Genomic DNA, 18507 nt, shown 5'->3' with positions numbered 1-18507 from the left:
ATCAGGCAGCTTTTGAAGTTCTGAGGGCTTACTTTTCTCACTCTTGGATTTATCTCTTTTGGGGGAGTATGGATGCTATCCTGCACCCTTTTTCTCCTCCACATCCATATTTTCTTGGGAACTAAGGTTTACTTCAAGCTTCTTATTCTTTTTCCAGAAATTTATTTTGTTACCAGTGGAGCATTAGGAGGTACAGATATATAAATGTGGCAGATGACTGATCCTTCTGTGCAGGTTTTCCTGAACTTAACATGTAGCATGCAGTGAGAGTGAATGCCTTCTGTTGGTGGGATAGTCATTTCAGTTTGAGTTCTGATGGAACATCTCCCTGCTACCTTCTGAGCATAGGTAGGTTTGTTTGTATTTATCACTGTATTTGTGTTTGAATCATGGTGTTTGTATTTGTCACTGCCTTTCTTGCATCCTGATATTTTCTTGCATCAGCTCTGCCTTAAGTCTTTGGATTTCTTATTCTTCTTTCTGCCTCTGACATGCTCTTCAGTAAGCAGGATGTTCTCCTTGGAAGTTAATGAAGTGGGTTTTGTAGCTGAACATGATTCAGGTTCTTTGCAGCACATCGAGCACATGCAATGGCTTGACAGGCCATTTGCAAGTGTCCATATTTCTGGAACTTAAAGCACCTCAAAGGATTTGGGACATATGAACATACTGGACAGTTAATATAGTCAGCTTTTATTGCATTAGAAGATGTTGGTGGATTGAAAGTTAGGATGATGTTTGTAGTGGGAACAAGTTTCTCATCCCAACACATGAATATTAATTTTGCAGCTGTCACTCCTTGAGGTTTTAATTCACAACAGATTTCCTCTTCAGACACGTCCATTAGATCCCATTCAGCGATGACACCACGGGATGAGTTAAGTGTCTTGTGGGAGGTAACTAGACATTTCCCTGATAGATGTGGCTAAGAGGAGCTGTTCTGAATGTCTGTCACGTCTGGTCTCTACAAGTATGTTGTCTGAGTGAAGCCGTTTGATAGATTTAGGAGAGCCTGCCAACCCTTCCAAACTCTTCTAGATAAAGAAGGGTGACATTTTTCCTAAGGGCTTCTCATTAGTGGAGTGAATTATAAGGAATCGAAGCATTGGACCTGACATTTCTTCAGTTCTTTATCTCTTTGCCAAAGTGACATTATCTGGGTCAACATTCAAATTTTCAGATAGAGACTGGGTTGGATACCCAGAAGAAATTACTTTATCAGGATTCATGAAGATTTTGTTTCAGATGAGTGCTCCGGCTCCCCACCCACAATGGAGTCCAAAAGGGATGCCTACTACCTGGCAAGCAATAAATGGGATGCCAGGGCTACCCAGACACCATACCTGCACCACTGCCAGCCCGAATCCTGTCTCTCAGACCATGAGGATAGGGGGCAAGGCATTGACATGGCTGACCTTGCATGCAAACCCACTAGCTGATTAATCCTGGTTGAGCCATCCAGGACCGCCCGTCTTGTCGAAGCAGAGCCAAAGTGGTGTGTTGAAGCTGGGCCCCCCTCAACCCCTAGGATCTCCCTTTCCAAGTTTCCATGAGTCGCAGCACACAGCAAACACTCCTGATTTCTATGATGTTAGCCTGAAGCCTAGGCTGTGGGCATTGGATCCCAGTGATGTTAGCCTGGAACCTAGGCAGTGGATCCCAGTGATGCTAATCTGTAAGTCCAGCAGCATTCACTGGGAGGTCCCCTCACTACGTATAGGTGCCCACCCACAATGTAGTGAGGGGACCTCCTGTGAGATCTGATTGAGGTGTTTAAGGCTTTGAATGGACTGAGTGCAATCAATGTCGATGGCATCCTTTCCCTTGATCAGACTACACTCAAGATGGGACATAAATTCAAATTGAGGAAGGATGGTTGCATAGATGTATGGAAATTTGTCTTCAACCAGAAGGTAGTTGATTATTAGAACAAATTTCCATTTGGTATTGTAGAAGTGGGTAGTTTGAATAAATTCAAGGAAGAACTAGAAAAGCTATACGAGGAGATGGACAGGTAAAATGGGAAGTGTTTTTTTTTTTTTTTTTTTGACTGATACTGTATAAGCTTGCTTTCTTGTATCATTTGCCACTACTAATTTTTTTTTTTTTTTTTTTGATTTGGTAGTTGTTGGCGCATCGGCTTCTGTGGCCATATTGCACCTCCAAAGGTTTTTGCAGTACAGTGATCCAAGCCCGAGGCGGGAATCGAACCCGCGACCTTTGGGTTGCCGGGCAGGTACTTTACCCACTCGGCTAGCCCGGTCGGCTTCCACTACTAATACGAATATCACAGTGGAAGAGAAGAAATGTACTTAACAATATGCCTAGTCCCAGTGGACACTGCACAAGCCGACAATACATTTATTATTTAATTCATTGTAATCAGAGTGATTTCAGTACAATGAAGAAGTGAGAACAACAGTATCATAAAACATGACCACAGTGTATTTGCAATAGGGCAATACAAGACAGGTAAGTTACTTTTGAACACATATGGTCATAAAGCTTTCTTTTCAATACATTTGAACACTGGCATCTGGCAACCATATTGCACTCTCTGAGTAAAGCACAATCTTTTAATGTTACTGCACCATAGATTCACTTTATTGTAGTAAATATTTTCTCAAATGTTTCATAAAGATTGCATAATAACATTTACTTATATAATTCTCTTGTACACAGTGTAAAACCATCTCCTTGGATTTTTGCTTATAGCAAGCTCAGTTTAATTTTTGACTACCTGGTCTAAGACAAGTATTTCAGTAAAATTAAGATAGCTATACATTACTTAATTTCTCATGAAGATTCTTTTAGCTCTAAAATTTTAAAGAAAAGCAAAACTATTTGAAATTATCTTATATTTTTAGTCCAGAACTAAAATATCTGCAAATAATTTGACAATATAATACAAAAGGACCACACGTGGCCATAATATTTACCTTCTTGCCTTTCAAAATCAATGACTGTGTCTTCACTAGGAAAACCCTCCATCAGTCTCTCCTTTATGCGACTAGCACCAGCTTGAAGGATCCATGTAAACCACAAATGTAAATATGGAAAGACATCTTTATCATTTGTCAATTCCTTTATAGAACGTGCTTTTACATTACCTCTTTGACGTCGAAAATTATCTGGTGTCATTCTTGTAACACTATTCAAGCGAACAGCACGCTGAGAGGTTTCAGACTGTTCAGTATCATAAACCTTTAATAAATATCAAAAGGAAAGTTAATATCTCCAAAAGATTAAAGGGGGAAAAGAGATTTTTATAATATATACATATCATTTACAACTGCATTTACAATGTCTATCTGTCTATATATGGACAATGGCACCACTGTCCAGCAATACAACGGGAGACCACAGAAGTTTACTCCATGTAATCAGGATGGTAATTGGAAATGTGGTATTGACAATCTCATCAAATATTCCTGCAAAACGTCAACCAGAGGTTTAAGGTTTCGACGAGGGTTGAAGTCTTATATGAAGTTGTTGTATTGAATCTGGGTGCGAGGTTAGCCTGTGCGGCCATTGCTCCTTAAAGCTCTTCAAACAGAGAAGTTTTTCCTGATTTATTTTCTGCTTTATTAGTTTAAATTGTCATATTAACTTATTTTGTAGAGTAGCTTTATATTCCTAGTTACATACTTAGTTTAAAGTTTAACTTAGACAGAGATTTTGTAGATATTACTTAGTATCGGTAACGGTATCAAATCCACGTGTCACAAACCAAATTTTTTTTTAACCAAATTTAGTCGATTTATTAACCAACTGTTATATCAAATTATCTTCTATAAGTAGATTATAGAGCTAGTCAGGATCCTTAGTTTATTCTAAATTGAGATAGCGAGATTTGGAAGCTAATCAATACTTACGAGTCCGTAGAAATACCGTTCGTGAATTCCCGCCATTTTTACACGATAGCATAAGCTTAGTGTCGTATAGTGCATAATATAATATTGTCAATTAATCAGTAAATCTATTAATCTTGATAAACTTTATTGTCAATTAAATTGTACTTTTAACTCTATATATATATATATAACGACTTAATCTAACAAATAATTAATACATAACTATAGTGGTACACGTGATACGGAAGTTGTATAAAGGGAACTCGTAGAAAACACTAGATACCGAAAAAAATATATATATAACATAACTGTTTTGGGATATAACTTAAGGATTTAATTTTTGTTTTGAATTTTATTGAATTAAATCGGAATCATGACTCTGACCAGAGCAGCAAAGCAAAAGGCCCAAGCTAATGGGAGTGCTGTGGTTCAGGGGAGAACTGAGGGGGGCAGTTGCCCTCTGAATCACAGTCTATTAAAATGCACTGTTTGCTTGATGTTTGCGGAGCAGTCGGGTACGGGATATGATACTGCCAAGGGGGTTGTCTTTGTGTGTGCACGATGTAAGGAGTGCAAGGAAATCAGGCGACAACTCAGCGTTGTTATGGGCCTTTATGAGAGCTTGAAGGACAGGGTGGATGCCCTCGAAGGAAATAAATTGAGGGGCCCATCAAGCTCTCAGCTGCCCACATCAACGCCAGAGCTTGCACTTGGTCATCAGGCAACACAGAAGCAGCCCCCTAGGCAGAATGCGCTGGTCCCACAGGAACTAGTAGTTGTTGGTGACTCTATTGTCAGGGAAACGGGGAACATCCTTTGTAAAAAGGATAGGTGGAATAGGACCAGGGTATGTCTGCCAGGGGCAAAGGTTGATGACGTTGTAGAGCGGATATCATCTTTTAAGGGCACAAAAGGTGATATAGTTGTACACGTTGGCACTAATGATATTAAGAGTAGGAGACCGGCGGAATTACTTAGCAAGTACAGGTCACTGTTGAAAAAAAGCCGTGAATTAGGGTTGAACTTGAAAGTGTCTGCAATTCTGCCCAGACACGATAGGAGGGAGTATATGATGAGAGCCTTGTCGATCAATTCGGCCCTGGAGGGATTGTGCAAGGCTCAAGGGGTAGAATTTTTTTCAGCCTGGACTGTACTTGTTAACAGGAGAGATTGCTTCTACAGGGATGGGATACACTTAAATAGAAAGGGTGCAAGAATTTTTGCTGATGCTGTCGAGGCAGTGTTAGGTGGGTCGGAAAACTGCTAGTTGGGGGGGATACAAGGACTAATAGATTAACAGTAGCCAGTGGCAGAGGTGGAAGTGATTCTTGCACTGCTTCTATTGAAATGAGCAGAAGTCTGAAAAACAAAATGCAGGATATTTCAGAGACTGCTGGTAGTCATTGCGGTACAGGTAAACATATGGGTTGTGTTAGGGTAGCTAAGAATAGAAACAGGTGCATGTATACCTGCGTGTACACCAATGCTAGGAGTTTGGTAAATAAATTTGATGAATTTGAGGTATTGCTCAAAACATCAAAGGCAGATATTGTTGGGATATCAGAGACGTGGTGTCACACAGATATAAGTAATGCGGAACTGGAATTTGGGGAATACAATGTATATAGAAAGGATAGACAGGACAGGAGGGGAGGAGGGGTTATGCTATTAATTAAGAAACACAAAGTCCAAGGAAGTGAAGCCAGTCGACATCGATGGACAGGGCAGCGTCGAGTCAGTTTGGTGTGACATAAGCATAGGGAAATCAAAATTGAGAGTAGGAGTGTGCAATAGGCCTAATGACTCTGATGAGTATAATAAGATTTTGTACAGGGAAATAGAGTGGGCCAGTAAATCAGAGAGTCTTATAATGGGGGACTTTAATTTCCCAGATATTGACTGGAATTTGTGGGTTGGTCACTCGCACACTAGCAAGGCTTTTGTGGATTTATTGGATGATTGTTTTCTACATCAGCATGTTCGTGAGGCAACAAGAGGGAGCAATACTCTTGATCTGATTATCAGTAGTGATTCTTCATGCATTAAGAACCTGCAGATAAATGAACCACTAGGTGGCAGTGATCACAGTGTGTTGAAGTGGGATTTACTCAAGGAGGTAACTACCATCAGAGGTAAAGGGAAGGGTTTTTGTTTTCGTAAAGGCGACTATGATGGTCTGAGACAGTATTTAAATTCTATACAGTGGGACCAACTGATGATGTTACCAACAGCAAACTCAAAATGGGAAGCATTCAAGGAACTAATCTTCGAGGCTACCAGGCTTTACATACCAACTAAGAAATATTGTTCAAGGTTTAGGCCTAAATGGTTGTCACATGAACTAATGAGACATGTGGCAGAGAAGAAAAATGCATGGGATACATACAAATTAATGGGTGACATGGAAGCCTATGATAGATATAAGTTGGTCTGTAACCAAGTCACAAAGGAGATTAGGCAGGCAAAGGCAGACTATGAAAAATCCTTGGCAAAGGATGCAAAGAAAAACAGAAAAGAGTTCTTTACATACTTGAACTCGAAAAGGAAAGGGATGAATCAGATTGGTCCACTGGATATTGATGGTTCAACAGTTGAGGATCCTGCTCAGGTGGCTAACAATCTAAACGAATATTTTGCATCTACATTCACGCATGAGGAGTTATTCAGGAAGGAGAATGATGTAGGTAAAGTAAACATTGTCAGTGAGCTGGATGATTTTGTAATAACTGAGAGGAAAGTGGAGGAGAGATTGTTGAGGATAAACATAAAAAAGGCACCTGGGGTGGATGGGATCTATCCAGTTATATTAAAGGAGGCAGCAAAGGAAGTATGCAAACCCCTAGCCATAATTATGAGAGCTTCTTTGGACTCAGGGGAGGTACCCATAGACTGGAGATGTGCAAATGTAACCCCAATTCACAAAGGAGGATCAAAGGCTGACACAAGTAATTATAGACCTGTTAGTTTAACTTCTGTTCCAGGTAAATTAATGGAGGCACTGGTTAAAGAAGCACTGCAGGATCATCTAGACAAGAATTCAGTTATAGCTCAGACGCAGCATGGTTTTGTTAAGGGCAGGTCTTGCCTGACCAATTTGATTGGATACTATGATGTAGTCACAAAAGAACTGGATGCAGGGAATAACTTTGATATTATATATTTGGATCTTAGAAAGGCTTTTGATACTGTTGCACATGGAAGACTGCTGCACAAATTGGAGCAGTGTGGCATTGGAGGCAAATTGCTGCTATGGATAAGGGAATGGTTGAGTGGCAGAAGACAGAGAGTGGTAATCAATGGACACTGCTCAACGTGGACTAATGTTATTAGTGGAGTTCCTCAAGGTTCAGTGTTGGGTCCGTTGTTGTTTTCGGTGTTTATGAATGATATTGATGATGGGATATCAAGTTTAATGTCCAAGTTTGCAGATGATACAAAGGTTGGCAGGGTCGTTAAGGACAATACTGACGCTATGCTGCTGCAACAGGATCTGGAAAGGTTGAACAGATGGTCTGAGAGGTGGCAAATGAGGTTTAACATCGACAAATGTAAAGTGCTGCATATGGGAAACAGTAACCCCAGAGCAACGTATCAACTCTGCAGTACTACACTGACAGTGGTGGAGAATGAAAAGGACCTGGGGGTAATTGTGCAGGCAGATATGAAGTTCTCTGAGCAGTGCAGACGAGCTGCAAGAGTAGCTCATGGTGTCTTGTCAATGATATACAGGAATTTTTCTAGCAGGGATAAGGAGGTGATTATTCCCTTGTATAAGGCAATGGTAAGGCCACATCTTGAGTACTGTATACAGGTCTGGAGGCCTCATTTCAAGAAGGATGTAGAGCTGCTTGAACGGGTACAGAGAAGGGCAACAAGATTAGTAAATGGAACAAAGGGTTGCTCTTACGAAGAAAGGCTTAAGTTTTGCAAATTACAGAGTCTGGAGACTAGGCACCGGCGAGGTGATCTGATAGAGGTGTATAAGGCTTTGAATGGTTTGAGCATGCTCAATGCCAGTGGGATTCTTCATCTTTCTCAGAATAATCACCTCAGAGGGCATAAATTCAAATTGAGGAAGGACGGATGTCGGATAGATGTGCGGAAATTTGCCTTTGGCCAGCGGGTGGTTGGTTGGTGGAACCGACTTCCATCACTTGTTGTTGAAGTTGATAGCCTAAACAAATTTAAAGCTCAACTGGACAGGTATTTCGAACGAACGGAGGGGTGAAATGGGAGCGGTTTTTTTTTTTTTTTTTGGCTGATGCTGAATAAGCTTGCTTTCTTGCATCATATGCCTCTGCTAATGCTAATGCTAATGCTATTGTAGTATTGTTGAAGTCTTTGTGTGGTTTCATGAACATACACTATGTATGCAGCTCCAGAGCCTCGGTTTTCGGGGGAGAATGAGGCACATAAGACAAACCTCACCAACCATAATCAGAATTTATGCACCATGCAAGGTGAAACCTTGCATGGTGCATTAAATGCCATAATTGGTACAAAGATCAGTGGAAATCGGAAATCTTGGAGTGACAAATCTTGTTATACCCTATTCAGATCAGATGGGTGGGTGTGAGTGTGGAGGATGTCTGGAGAACACCTGAATGCTGATATCTACTTTTAACATTTTGGGAAATTCCATGCTCCCTACGAAGTGGCAATTCTTTTATATAGATCCATGTATTAAATCCTTAGCAGCGCATGTTTTCATACAGTTTTATAAATGACAACCAGGAAAAGGTGGTGCACTCTCTCTTCCTAGGGATATGTTTTAAATTAATCTATTAATGTAATGGAACTTTTGGTTTTACTCTCTTTTTACCTTCCTTTCATGTAATTTTAACCTTAACTAATATGGATCTCAGAGGTGAGTACTAAGATAATAAACTTTGCTAAGGACTTAATAGATAATCAAACAGTACTTCAAGCTTAAGCTGTACAATTAATCAATCATAGATCCATGTTTGTTTCAACAAGATTATGTCCCATGCCATATGCTGGTTCATGGAGACAAATGTAAAAAAAGTTGGGCTGGCTGATGCAGATTCCCAATTTGAACTCTATGGAACACCTGTGGAATGAAATGGGACATCAGGTTAGAGCCTGGCCAACATGACCTGCATTCTTGGATTTGATCCTGCAATAACACCTTCTTCCAGCTTGGTTTTGCTGGTTATTATGAGTAACTACTGCTGAGCTCTCTGACTGCTAGTAGATGTCTGTTCATTGAACTATTTATCTTTTGGAGATTACCGGCAATGATCAGTCTCTAGGATGTGATGCTTGTGATCATCTGTGGAGTGTCTCTTCATCGGTTTCTGCTGTAGCCTACTTGACCAGGTTGTTGTGCTGTAGCTGAGGGGATGACCACGGTACAGTATAGTTGATTTGTAATGTGAATGTGAAATTTGTATTGTTAATAATTGTATAATGTACTATACCATTTCTATATGTATGGCAGATTTGCCAGATTTTTTTGGCTAAGGCCGCTTTACTCAATAAATGAAAAAAATGAATGAATCAGTAGCTCAGCTTGTCACTGTTCTGCAGATGGAAGAGAGGACCTACTTGCTGCAAGCTACTGTTTGTGGAAAGCCTATCCAGGAGGGTAAATGAAGTGTGTTGCAAGCGTGAGGACCAAAAACTATTGAAGCGAATGGCAGTGATATGGCTGAGGATAACCTATAACGATGCAGTCCTTTAAAGCAGTGGTGTCCAACCTACGGCCTGCAAATAATTTTTAATATGGCCCGCCCAGAAAGTGAACTAAAACAGCATTTTAGAGAGTCGTGCCACTGCATGTACAGGCATGCAAGTGTCGAGCTCGACTGTATCAAACGTGTACATGTCATCCAGTGCAGTCATATGTACGCTAAATACAGTTATGTACGCATCAGTCTTTTCATATTGTGAAATTCTACTATTTTGATATAACTTGTTCGTTTTATTGAATTATTATTAATTTGTGTTGAATTTGTTCCGAAAGAGGAACATCAATTTCGATTGTCGTGTTTTTAATCAAAAGTGGACTAAAGACTTGTTTCTTCATTGAGTACGACAAAAAAGCAGTATGTTTGTTGTGTAAGGATACTGTATCACTTTTTAAAGAACATACTGTAGTTTGTCTCGAAAAACAATTATGCAAAGAGTAGAAGATATTGGAATTAAGAAAAAAAAACAAAACACACTGAAAACGTATCGGTCAAGAAATGTATCTGCTGTAAGTGCCAGTTATCAAGTTGTACATTTGATCACTTTTGAAAGTAAACCATTCAGAAATGGTGAATTTGTTAAACATTTTTAAAAGCTATGGAAGAAATTTGTCTGGTGAAACGAGCAATGATACAAGACATTAGTTTGTCTCAGCAGACAATTATGCAAAGAGTAGAAGATATTGGAAAGAATTTGTTCCAACAACTTTTGGAAAGCATAAAACAAATGAAATATTTTAGTGTGTCACTGGGTGACAATACTGATGTAAAGGATACAGCCCAACTCCTTATCTTCATACGTGGAATTAATGATAATTTTGTACCAGTTGAAGATTCAGCTAACCTACAGAGTATGCTCAGAACAAGTGCAGGTGAAAATCTTTTTGAACATTTTTGCCAGTCTATTGAAACGTTAGGATTAAATATTAAAAACCTGGTAGGAGTCACGACTGACAGTAAAAAAAAAAACATGACTGGTATGTATGGCGGATTTGCCGTATGGTATACATATAGAAATACCAATACATATAGATATGTATCTATATATATATATATTTATACATATCTATATATAGATACAAATCCACCATACATATAGAAATACCAATCATGTTTTCTGCCATACATACCAATATGGGTAGAATAAACCAAGAAAATTTCGAATGAACGGAGGGGTGAAGTGGAAGGTTTTTTTTTTTTTTTTTTTTTTTGGCTGATGCTGCATAAGCTTGCTTTCTTGCATCATATGCCTCTACTAATGCTAATGCTAAATGATAGATATCGGAGCTGAACCTCAGATTGGAATTCACTTCATTGTGCATCAGGAAGTTCTGTGTGGGAATGTATTGGATCTCCAACACGTTATGAATGTGGTTATTTCAACTGTAAATTTTATAAGATCACATGGCCTTAATCACCGAATGTTTCAACAGTTAGAAATTGAAGCTAAATACGAAGATGTAATTTTACACAGTGCAGTGAGATGGCTTAGTCTCGCAAAGTGTTATATAATTTCTTTAAACTGCATCATGATATTGATATTTTTATGACAGAAAAAAGGAAACCGGCAAAAAAACCAACTATCAAATATGGAGTGGCTGTTTGATCTTGAAATTTTACAGACGTTTCTAGTCCTTCAAATGCTTTTAATTTAAACTGCAAGGGAAAGGAAATTGGTCTCTGATTTGTATGGTGACATCAAATTGTTTCAGAATACGTTATTATTTAAATCCAAAATTGGGCAAGGCAATTTAGTTCACTTTGAATGTTGTACCGAGCTAACAGAAAAACACATATTTACAAAGAATCATTGCCTCTCGTTATTACAATTAGTTTTTGATGAGTTTGAAAGTTGATTTGCTGATATGAGATCCCATGACATAAGCTTCTTTGAGAATCCATTTACTTCTGTGGCTGAAAACTACAATCCCAGCTTGCAATTTGAACTTATTGATCTTCAAGCCAAAACATGGTTGGACACCACTGCTTTAAAGTATTGTGTAAACTGAAGGCAAGGCTGAAAAAAACATTGTCATATCTTTAACTTCAATAATTTGCTATTCAAAAAGGTCTTTGATGAAAAATTCAAAGACTTTTTTGAATAGCAAATTAGGATAGTTCCTGATAGCTATTAAAATTTGAATAGCTATTAGGAAAAAGTGAAAATTAAAAGGATATGAAAAGTACTCTAAAATTTTTTTTTTCCTGATATTGTTACTGTAGTAGTAATGTTTTTAGAATAAGAACAACAAATTAAGTATATTGACAATTTATTAAGCATAAATTTATTATTCAAGTATATAAAAAAATAAGTAAAATAAGTAAAAATAATAATATAAGTAAAAAATAATTTCATAATAAAGGTTTTTTTAGAATATTCCAAATTTTTATTGTTCTCATCTGACACCCTATGCCGACTTCTTTTCTTCCTCCGTGTGTGTCGGTTGCTGAATGATGTTTCCAAAGCAGCCATGAATTGACATATATTGCTGGATTGAAGTGGATCAATGGTGGGCCTATAATTTTAAAAAAAACAGTAGTAAAGAAATTTTTTTTGTCATCAGTGAAGCGCTGGTTTGACTGCCGATCATATTCATTTGTGAAAATCCTCATTCACATTCACTCGATAAAATTGGTATCGTACTCAGAGCGTCCACCAAATGCTTCAATTCTTCTGAAACTGCAGTATCGATTAGGTACCCCTGAATTCCATGAATTGGATCTCTTTCATTTAACTGTAACCTAATTGACAATTTTCTAATTTCATTTTCACCAAGTTCCAATATTTCATCTTTAGAAGGTTTAATATCTTTGTTGTCCTCATTTTCCTTCTCTCGTCATCGATATTGTCACTACTACTTAAATTAAAAATTTTCTTTCTTTTTTTTTTTTTCTGTGAAGGGGAACTCGTTTCACCGTAATATATGGTGAAATTAGTTCCCCTTCACTGAAATCTTCAATCATGTAAAAAACAAATTTTCAGAAACTTCTCTTCATTCCTGTTTACGTATTACAATGATGAAGGGAAAGGGACTAATGGAAAGTGAAAGCTGGCAGTGCCAGGAAACGAAACAAAATTGATTTAGAAATTCTGCAGAGAAACTTTGTGATATGTTGGAAAAAATTATTGATGAAGGTGGCTATTCAACACAGCAAATTTTTAATGCTGACAAGACTGCTCTGTATTGGAAAAAAAATGCCGGATCGAACATACATTGCCAAAGAGGAAAAAAACAATGCCAGGTTTCACAGCTTCAAAAGATAGGGCCACACTCTTGCTTGGGGCTAATGCAGCGGGAGATTACAAATTAATACCACTGCTTGTGTACCATTCTGGAAATCCTCGTGCATTTAAGGGCATTAATAAAGCCACCCTACCCATGCATTTCTGATCGAACCAGAGAGCATGGATAACAATATCTCTCTTTGAGGATTGGTTTAAATGCTGCTTCATTCCTGAGGTTGAAAAATATTGTAAAAACAACAACGTTCCTTTCACGTTTTTTTTTCTATTAGATGATGCTCCTGGACATCCTATGCATCTAGATCACGGGTGGGCAACTTTTTTCGTCAGCGGGCCGAATGAAATTTTCGCATCAGGATGCGGGCCGGAATAGATTGAACGATTTAATAAAAAAAAATCAGAACCTAAAAAATGTTATATTACTTGAATTACCAAATTATTAATGTATTTTTAAAAAAAGTAAATACAATATTTAAATTTGTCAGAGCTCTATCTGTTTAGACAAAATTTTCAAAGTATTTTGTTGCTTACGCAAACCACATTTTAAATTTTCTGCTTCAATTTTCATTTGTTCCGGTGAAAATAGCTTATATTTTACGAAATGTTTTTTTTGAAAAATGCCTTTTTAGATTATATTCTTTAAAAATGGAAATAGTTTCATTACAAACCAAACAAACAGCTTTCTCGTCTATATTTGCAATTAAATATCTGAATGTCCAATTATCATTGAAAATGCGGCATTCGGCATCAATTTTTCTTTTTTTTTTTTAATTGGCTCATTTTATGGGCTATAAATTATATTAAATTAAAAATTGTAATAATTAGAAAAGGCATAAAACATAAAATATCTCGCACCAATATTATTTTGTTCAATAAGAAGTCAAACCCAAAGGAACTTCGTTCGATCGATGCTACAATAATAATTAGGAAATAACTCTTTGACGCTGCGTAGAATCACTTGGTTACTGTTGTACTGGCCGTGATTCCCGATTGAACCGAATTAAGCCGAACGTTTACGGCGAGTGTAGTCAGGTATGGATTTTCTATATTTATGCATTTACCGAGGGGCCCGGATTCAACATCGTTGCGGGCCGGATGTGGCCCGCGGGGCGGCTGTTGCCCACCCCTGATCTAGATGATTTCAATTCGAACATGAGAGTCATATTTCTACCACCAAACACGACTTCACTCATCCAACCAATGAATCAGGGTGTTATTTTGAATTTAAAAGCATACTATTTATGCACAACATTTGCTCAGGCATTGTCTGCAGTAGACGGTGAGAAAAATTTAACTTTAAGAGACTTTTGGAAATCTTACAATATTTACCACGCCATCTTAAACATTAATAAGGCCTGGGCAGAAATTACTAAAAGTTGTTTAAATGGTGCATGGAAGAAAATATGCCCACAGCACGTAAAAGGCGAATCATATAAAGAGGTTACAGATAAGATTGTAAAGGTTGCAGAGCTACTTCAGTTGGAAGTTTTTGCCAGAGACGCGGAGGAGTTAATAGAGGAAGAAGAGAAAGAATTATCTAATGAAGAACTTATTGACTTGCAGGCAGCGATAGTGAAAGAAGAAAATGCTGACGAAGCTCAAGGTGAACCAAATGAGGAGCCAAGACGCTTCATCACCAGAGAGATGGTAATGGCATTTCATGAAATTGCATCGGCAATGGCAAGGTTTGAGAAGATGGATCCTGACAATGAACGATTCTTAAAAGTTAACAGAAGGGTGAATGATAATGCTTGCTTGCTTGCTACAAAGAAATCTACGATGAAAAGAAAAAAAGCCACCGTCTTAAAATTAATATGTTCTTTCGTTGAGCAGCCAACCCCTTCTAAATCTGCAGAGCTCTCAACCTCCGCAGTGGCATACTTATCAGCTGAAGACGTCGATTCTGGCAAAGATGCTCGAGAGGTAAAACTTACTGACGTTGTGCCTGTCGCCTCTCTTTTTTGTAATTTTATAATTTTGAAATTTTTTAAATTGCACGCTTTTGTAATTTTTACTGCGCATGAGATAAAAAAAATGAATAAATACAATAAATAATTCTATTAACATGTTCGTTGAACATTTCTTTTTTTGATTCAATCAATTCAGCGAGCACAGTTGCGAGTGTTGCACAAGCATGGGAGAAATTCCGACTTATGTAGAGTTCTGCGAAATGCAATCCTTACATTAATCAGAGAGTGGCTGTATCAAGAAAGCAATCTGCCACACTGTTAAGGGAAAGTCTTGTCTGACAAATTTGATAGGATATTATGATGTGGTTACAAAGGAACTGGATGCAAAAAATAATTTTGATATCATATATTTGGATTTCAGGAAAGCTTTTAACACTGTTGCGCATGGAAGACTATTGTACAAATTGGAGCAGAATGGTATTAAGGGTAAGTTGCTACAATGGATAAAAGGATGGTTAAGTGCGAGAAGACAGAGGGTGGTAATCAATGGGTGCTGCTCTTCTTGGACTAATGTTATTAGTGGAGTCCCACAGGATTCGGTGTTAGGTCCACTGTTGTTTTGTATATTTATCAATGATATTGATGAAGGTATATCAGGCTTAATTTCGAAGTTTGCAGATGATACAAAGGTTGGCAGGGTTGTTAATGACAGTAATGGCAGTCTGTTACTGCAACAGGATCTGGATAATTTGGGCAGATGGGCTAAGAAGTGGCAACTGAAGTTTAACCTTGACAAATGCAAAGTACTGCATATGGGTAGAAGTAACCCCAGAGAAATGTACCAACTGTGTGGTACTACACTTAAGGTGGTAGAAAATGAAAAAGACCTGGGAGTAATTGTGCAGGCAGATATGAAGTTTTCTGAGCAATGCAGACAGGCTGCCAGGGCAGGTCATGGGGTTTTGTCAATGATATATAGGAATTTTGATAGCAGGGAAAAGGAGGTGATTATCCCTCTGTATAAGGCAATGGTCAGGCCATGCCTTGAGTACTGCGTACAGAGAAGGGCAACAAGATTGGTGAGGGGAATGAAGGGATCCTCTTACCAAGAGAGGCTTAAGTTCTGCAAATTGCAGTGGCTGGAGACTAGGCACCTGCACAGTGATCTGATTGAGGTATATAAGGCCTTGAATGGGTTGAGCACGCTGAATTCTGATGGGATCCTTCCACTTGTTCAGATTACGAACCTAAGGGGGCATAAATTCAAATTAAGAAAAGACAGATGTAGAATAGATTTGGGGAAATTTGCCTTTAGCCAGCGGGTGGTTAATTGCTGGAACAAACTTCCATCTGTCGTTGTGGAAGTTGATAGGCTGAATAAATTTAAGGAGGAACTGGACAGGAATTTGGAGGGAATGGTGTGGTTTTTTTTTTTGGCTGATGCTGCATAAGCTCATACATTTGCTTTCTTGCATCACATGCCACTACTACTTGTATAAACAATCACATTTATCTTTAAGAATCCATGCTAAAAAATAGTGACATTTCTCTCTTTACAAGATGCTTGCAATGCTGCTTCTTTAAATCTTGTTAATAGTTTAATGCAATGGCCTTAATTCTTACAATAGAAGAAACTTTCCTTTGCAATGAGTTGTTCTGCTATTTCAGTACTTTTGGACAGAAAGCATCACCAAAAGTTTAATTGGCCATTTGTTTAAAAAATGAGACTGCGGTGACAGCTTGTTTCAACACCAACTGATTCTTCATCAGACAGGAAGTGGTTTCTAGTGGCAATACTCAGACAAAACAGTTGTAAAGAGGTTCTTCAATGTGAGCTGCCACGTGGTATACAAAATCATAGTAATCAAAATTCTAATATAGCTAAAACTATCTGTTTTGTCTGAGTGTTGTCATTAGAGATCACCTACTACCTCACAAGAGATGATTAGTCCTGAAACAGACTGTCATAGTATGGCCATTTAAACTTTTGCCAAAGCCATCAGTTTGAAATATGCAATGCGAGGGCAACTTGCTACAAAGGCAAGTGTGTTCTGCTGTTATGAATTAAAATCATTGCATTATCAATGCAGTTTAAATACCTCTAGCCACAAAAGCAGACATAATAACAAAATAGTCCTGTAAACATCTTATAATTTCTCTGAGGTCATACAGCTTTAGCTATATTATAACTTTAGATTTCTGTTTTAGTGATATCTCTTATTTGGTGAACTTCGTAACTTAGCATGAACTGCTCTTGCAAATTACAGTTGTATGGCTAGTCCAATAGCACTTGCATTTGGTGGTGACTTGGGCATCACTTTAAAACAGCTGAGAGCAAAGTAGACTGAAAATGCTCGGTGTAAGTAGAGCTGGATGTATGCTTCATTAAATCTATGGTTAATCTCTTCCATGGCCAGTGACTTACTAGCACATACAAATGATAAATTTAATTCCACACAATGCAGGGATTTTTTTTTGCCAAAATTATAACTAGTCATACAGCTTGTCAAGTGCATGACTAAAGCAGGGAGAAAAACAACAGGTGGCTCAAAATTATTCATTTGTTTCCCACTCCATATACTAATGGCATAGAAGAGACTCTGACCACCTGTTGTTTTTCTCTCTGATAGTTATATTGGTGGCAAAATGAAACTCAGTAATCTTTGTTATTATGTATGAAAACTTAAATTAATTTCTCTACAGTACATTATGAATACATAATTATTTTATACCCTTCAAGACTGCTAAACCCTCCTGGCCTGTTTGGTCATAATAGGTATTTGCTAATTTAATGTCTTAAATTTATCTTCTATAATAAGCAATAAAGAGATTATGCATGTTTTTATATAAATTTATCATGTAACAAAAATTAAAAGAAAAAGAAACTGAATAATGATATATGTATAATATGCAAACTGTATAATCCACACAGAGATAATTAGAAGTTACAGTATTGAAAATAGATCAAGGACCCTTAAGGGACCAAAGTTTGAGAGCCACTGATGTATAGTTTCTAATAATTGTTAATGACACAGACAAAGGCATTATTATTTCAAGTTCAACATCCAAGTCTGCTAATAATATGAAAGTGGATGGGGGAAATTAACAGCAATAGCTAACCAGGATATGCTATTTCAACAAGACCTAGATAAATTAATCAGATGGTTTGAAAGATGGAAGTTAAAATATAACCCTGGTAAATGATATACTTTAACTGCCATTACTTATGAAGTAAAACTTAAGATGACTGAAAATGATCCCATTTGTCAGATTGTCAATTATACAATCTGACAAATTTCTTGAGGAAAGATTGCTAGGGTAGCACAAAATCCCAACACTGCATCCATTGTCAGAGATATACATGATGTGCATTCCAACCACAAAAAATGTACAGTACATTTTTAACCAAGAATATTGTACTGGCCATCATAAAAATGAAGTTATAAACTCTTTGTATCACTTAATGGGTGTTTGTCCCAAAGTACAAAAAAATTTTTTTTTTAAGTAATGTAACCTACACACTGAGAACACTTTTTCACTATGAAAGCACAGACTTAAATTAAGAAAGAATAACTGCAGATCAGATGTAAGAAAAATTTCCTTTAGACAAAGTTTAACTTAATGCTGGAATAAATTTGTGTCATAATCTTGTGGATTAAACCTGAGAGTATACAGATCAGATTTCATATTTTAATTTACTAAGGTTGATGTTGCATAAGCTTTGCTTTCTTATATCATTTTGCCAGTACTTAAACCAACATCCCCAAGACAAAACTAATCTATTTTTA

The 18507-nt window shown here is 37.6% G+C and overlaps 1 protein-coding gene across 2 annotated transcripts in view; it reads right to left on the bottom strand.

The window, feature by feature from the left end:
* Positions 1-18507, bottom strand: part of BHD (folliculin) — a 122795-nt gene that overhangs the window by 51342 nt on the left and 52946 nt on the right. For both annotated transcript variants that reach the window (XM_090389316.1, XM_090389317.1), the window contains exon 5: positions 2940-3204. In XM_090389316.1, coding sequence (XP_090245442.1) covers positions 2940-3204 — 265 coding nt within the window. The remainder of the gene's footprint in view (positions 1-2939; positions 3205-18507) is intronic.

This window comes from Mastigoproctus giganteus, chromosome 14, assembly GCF_048544385.1.
Source record: "Mastigoproctus giganteus isolate SK-2022 chromosome 14, ASM4854438v1, whole genome shotgun sequence".
Lineage (NCBI taxonomy): Eukaryota > Metazoa > Arthropoda > Arachnida > Uropygi > Thelyphonidae > Mastigoproctus > Mastigoproctus giganteus.
Note: the sequence above shows the minus strand (reverse complement) of the source record. Positions and strands in the feature narration are given on the sequence as shown.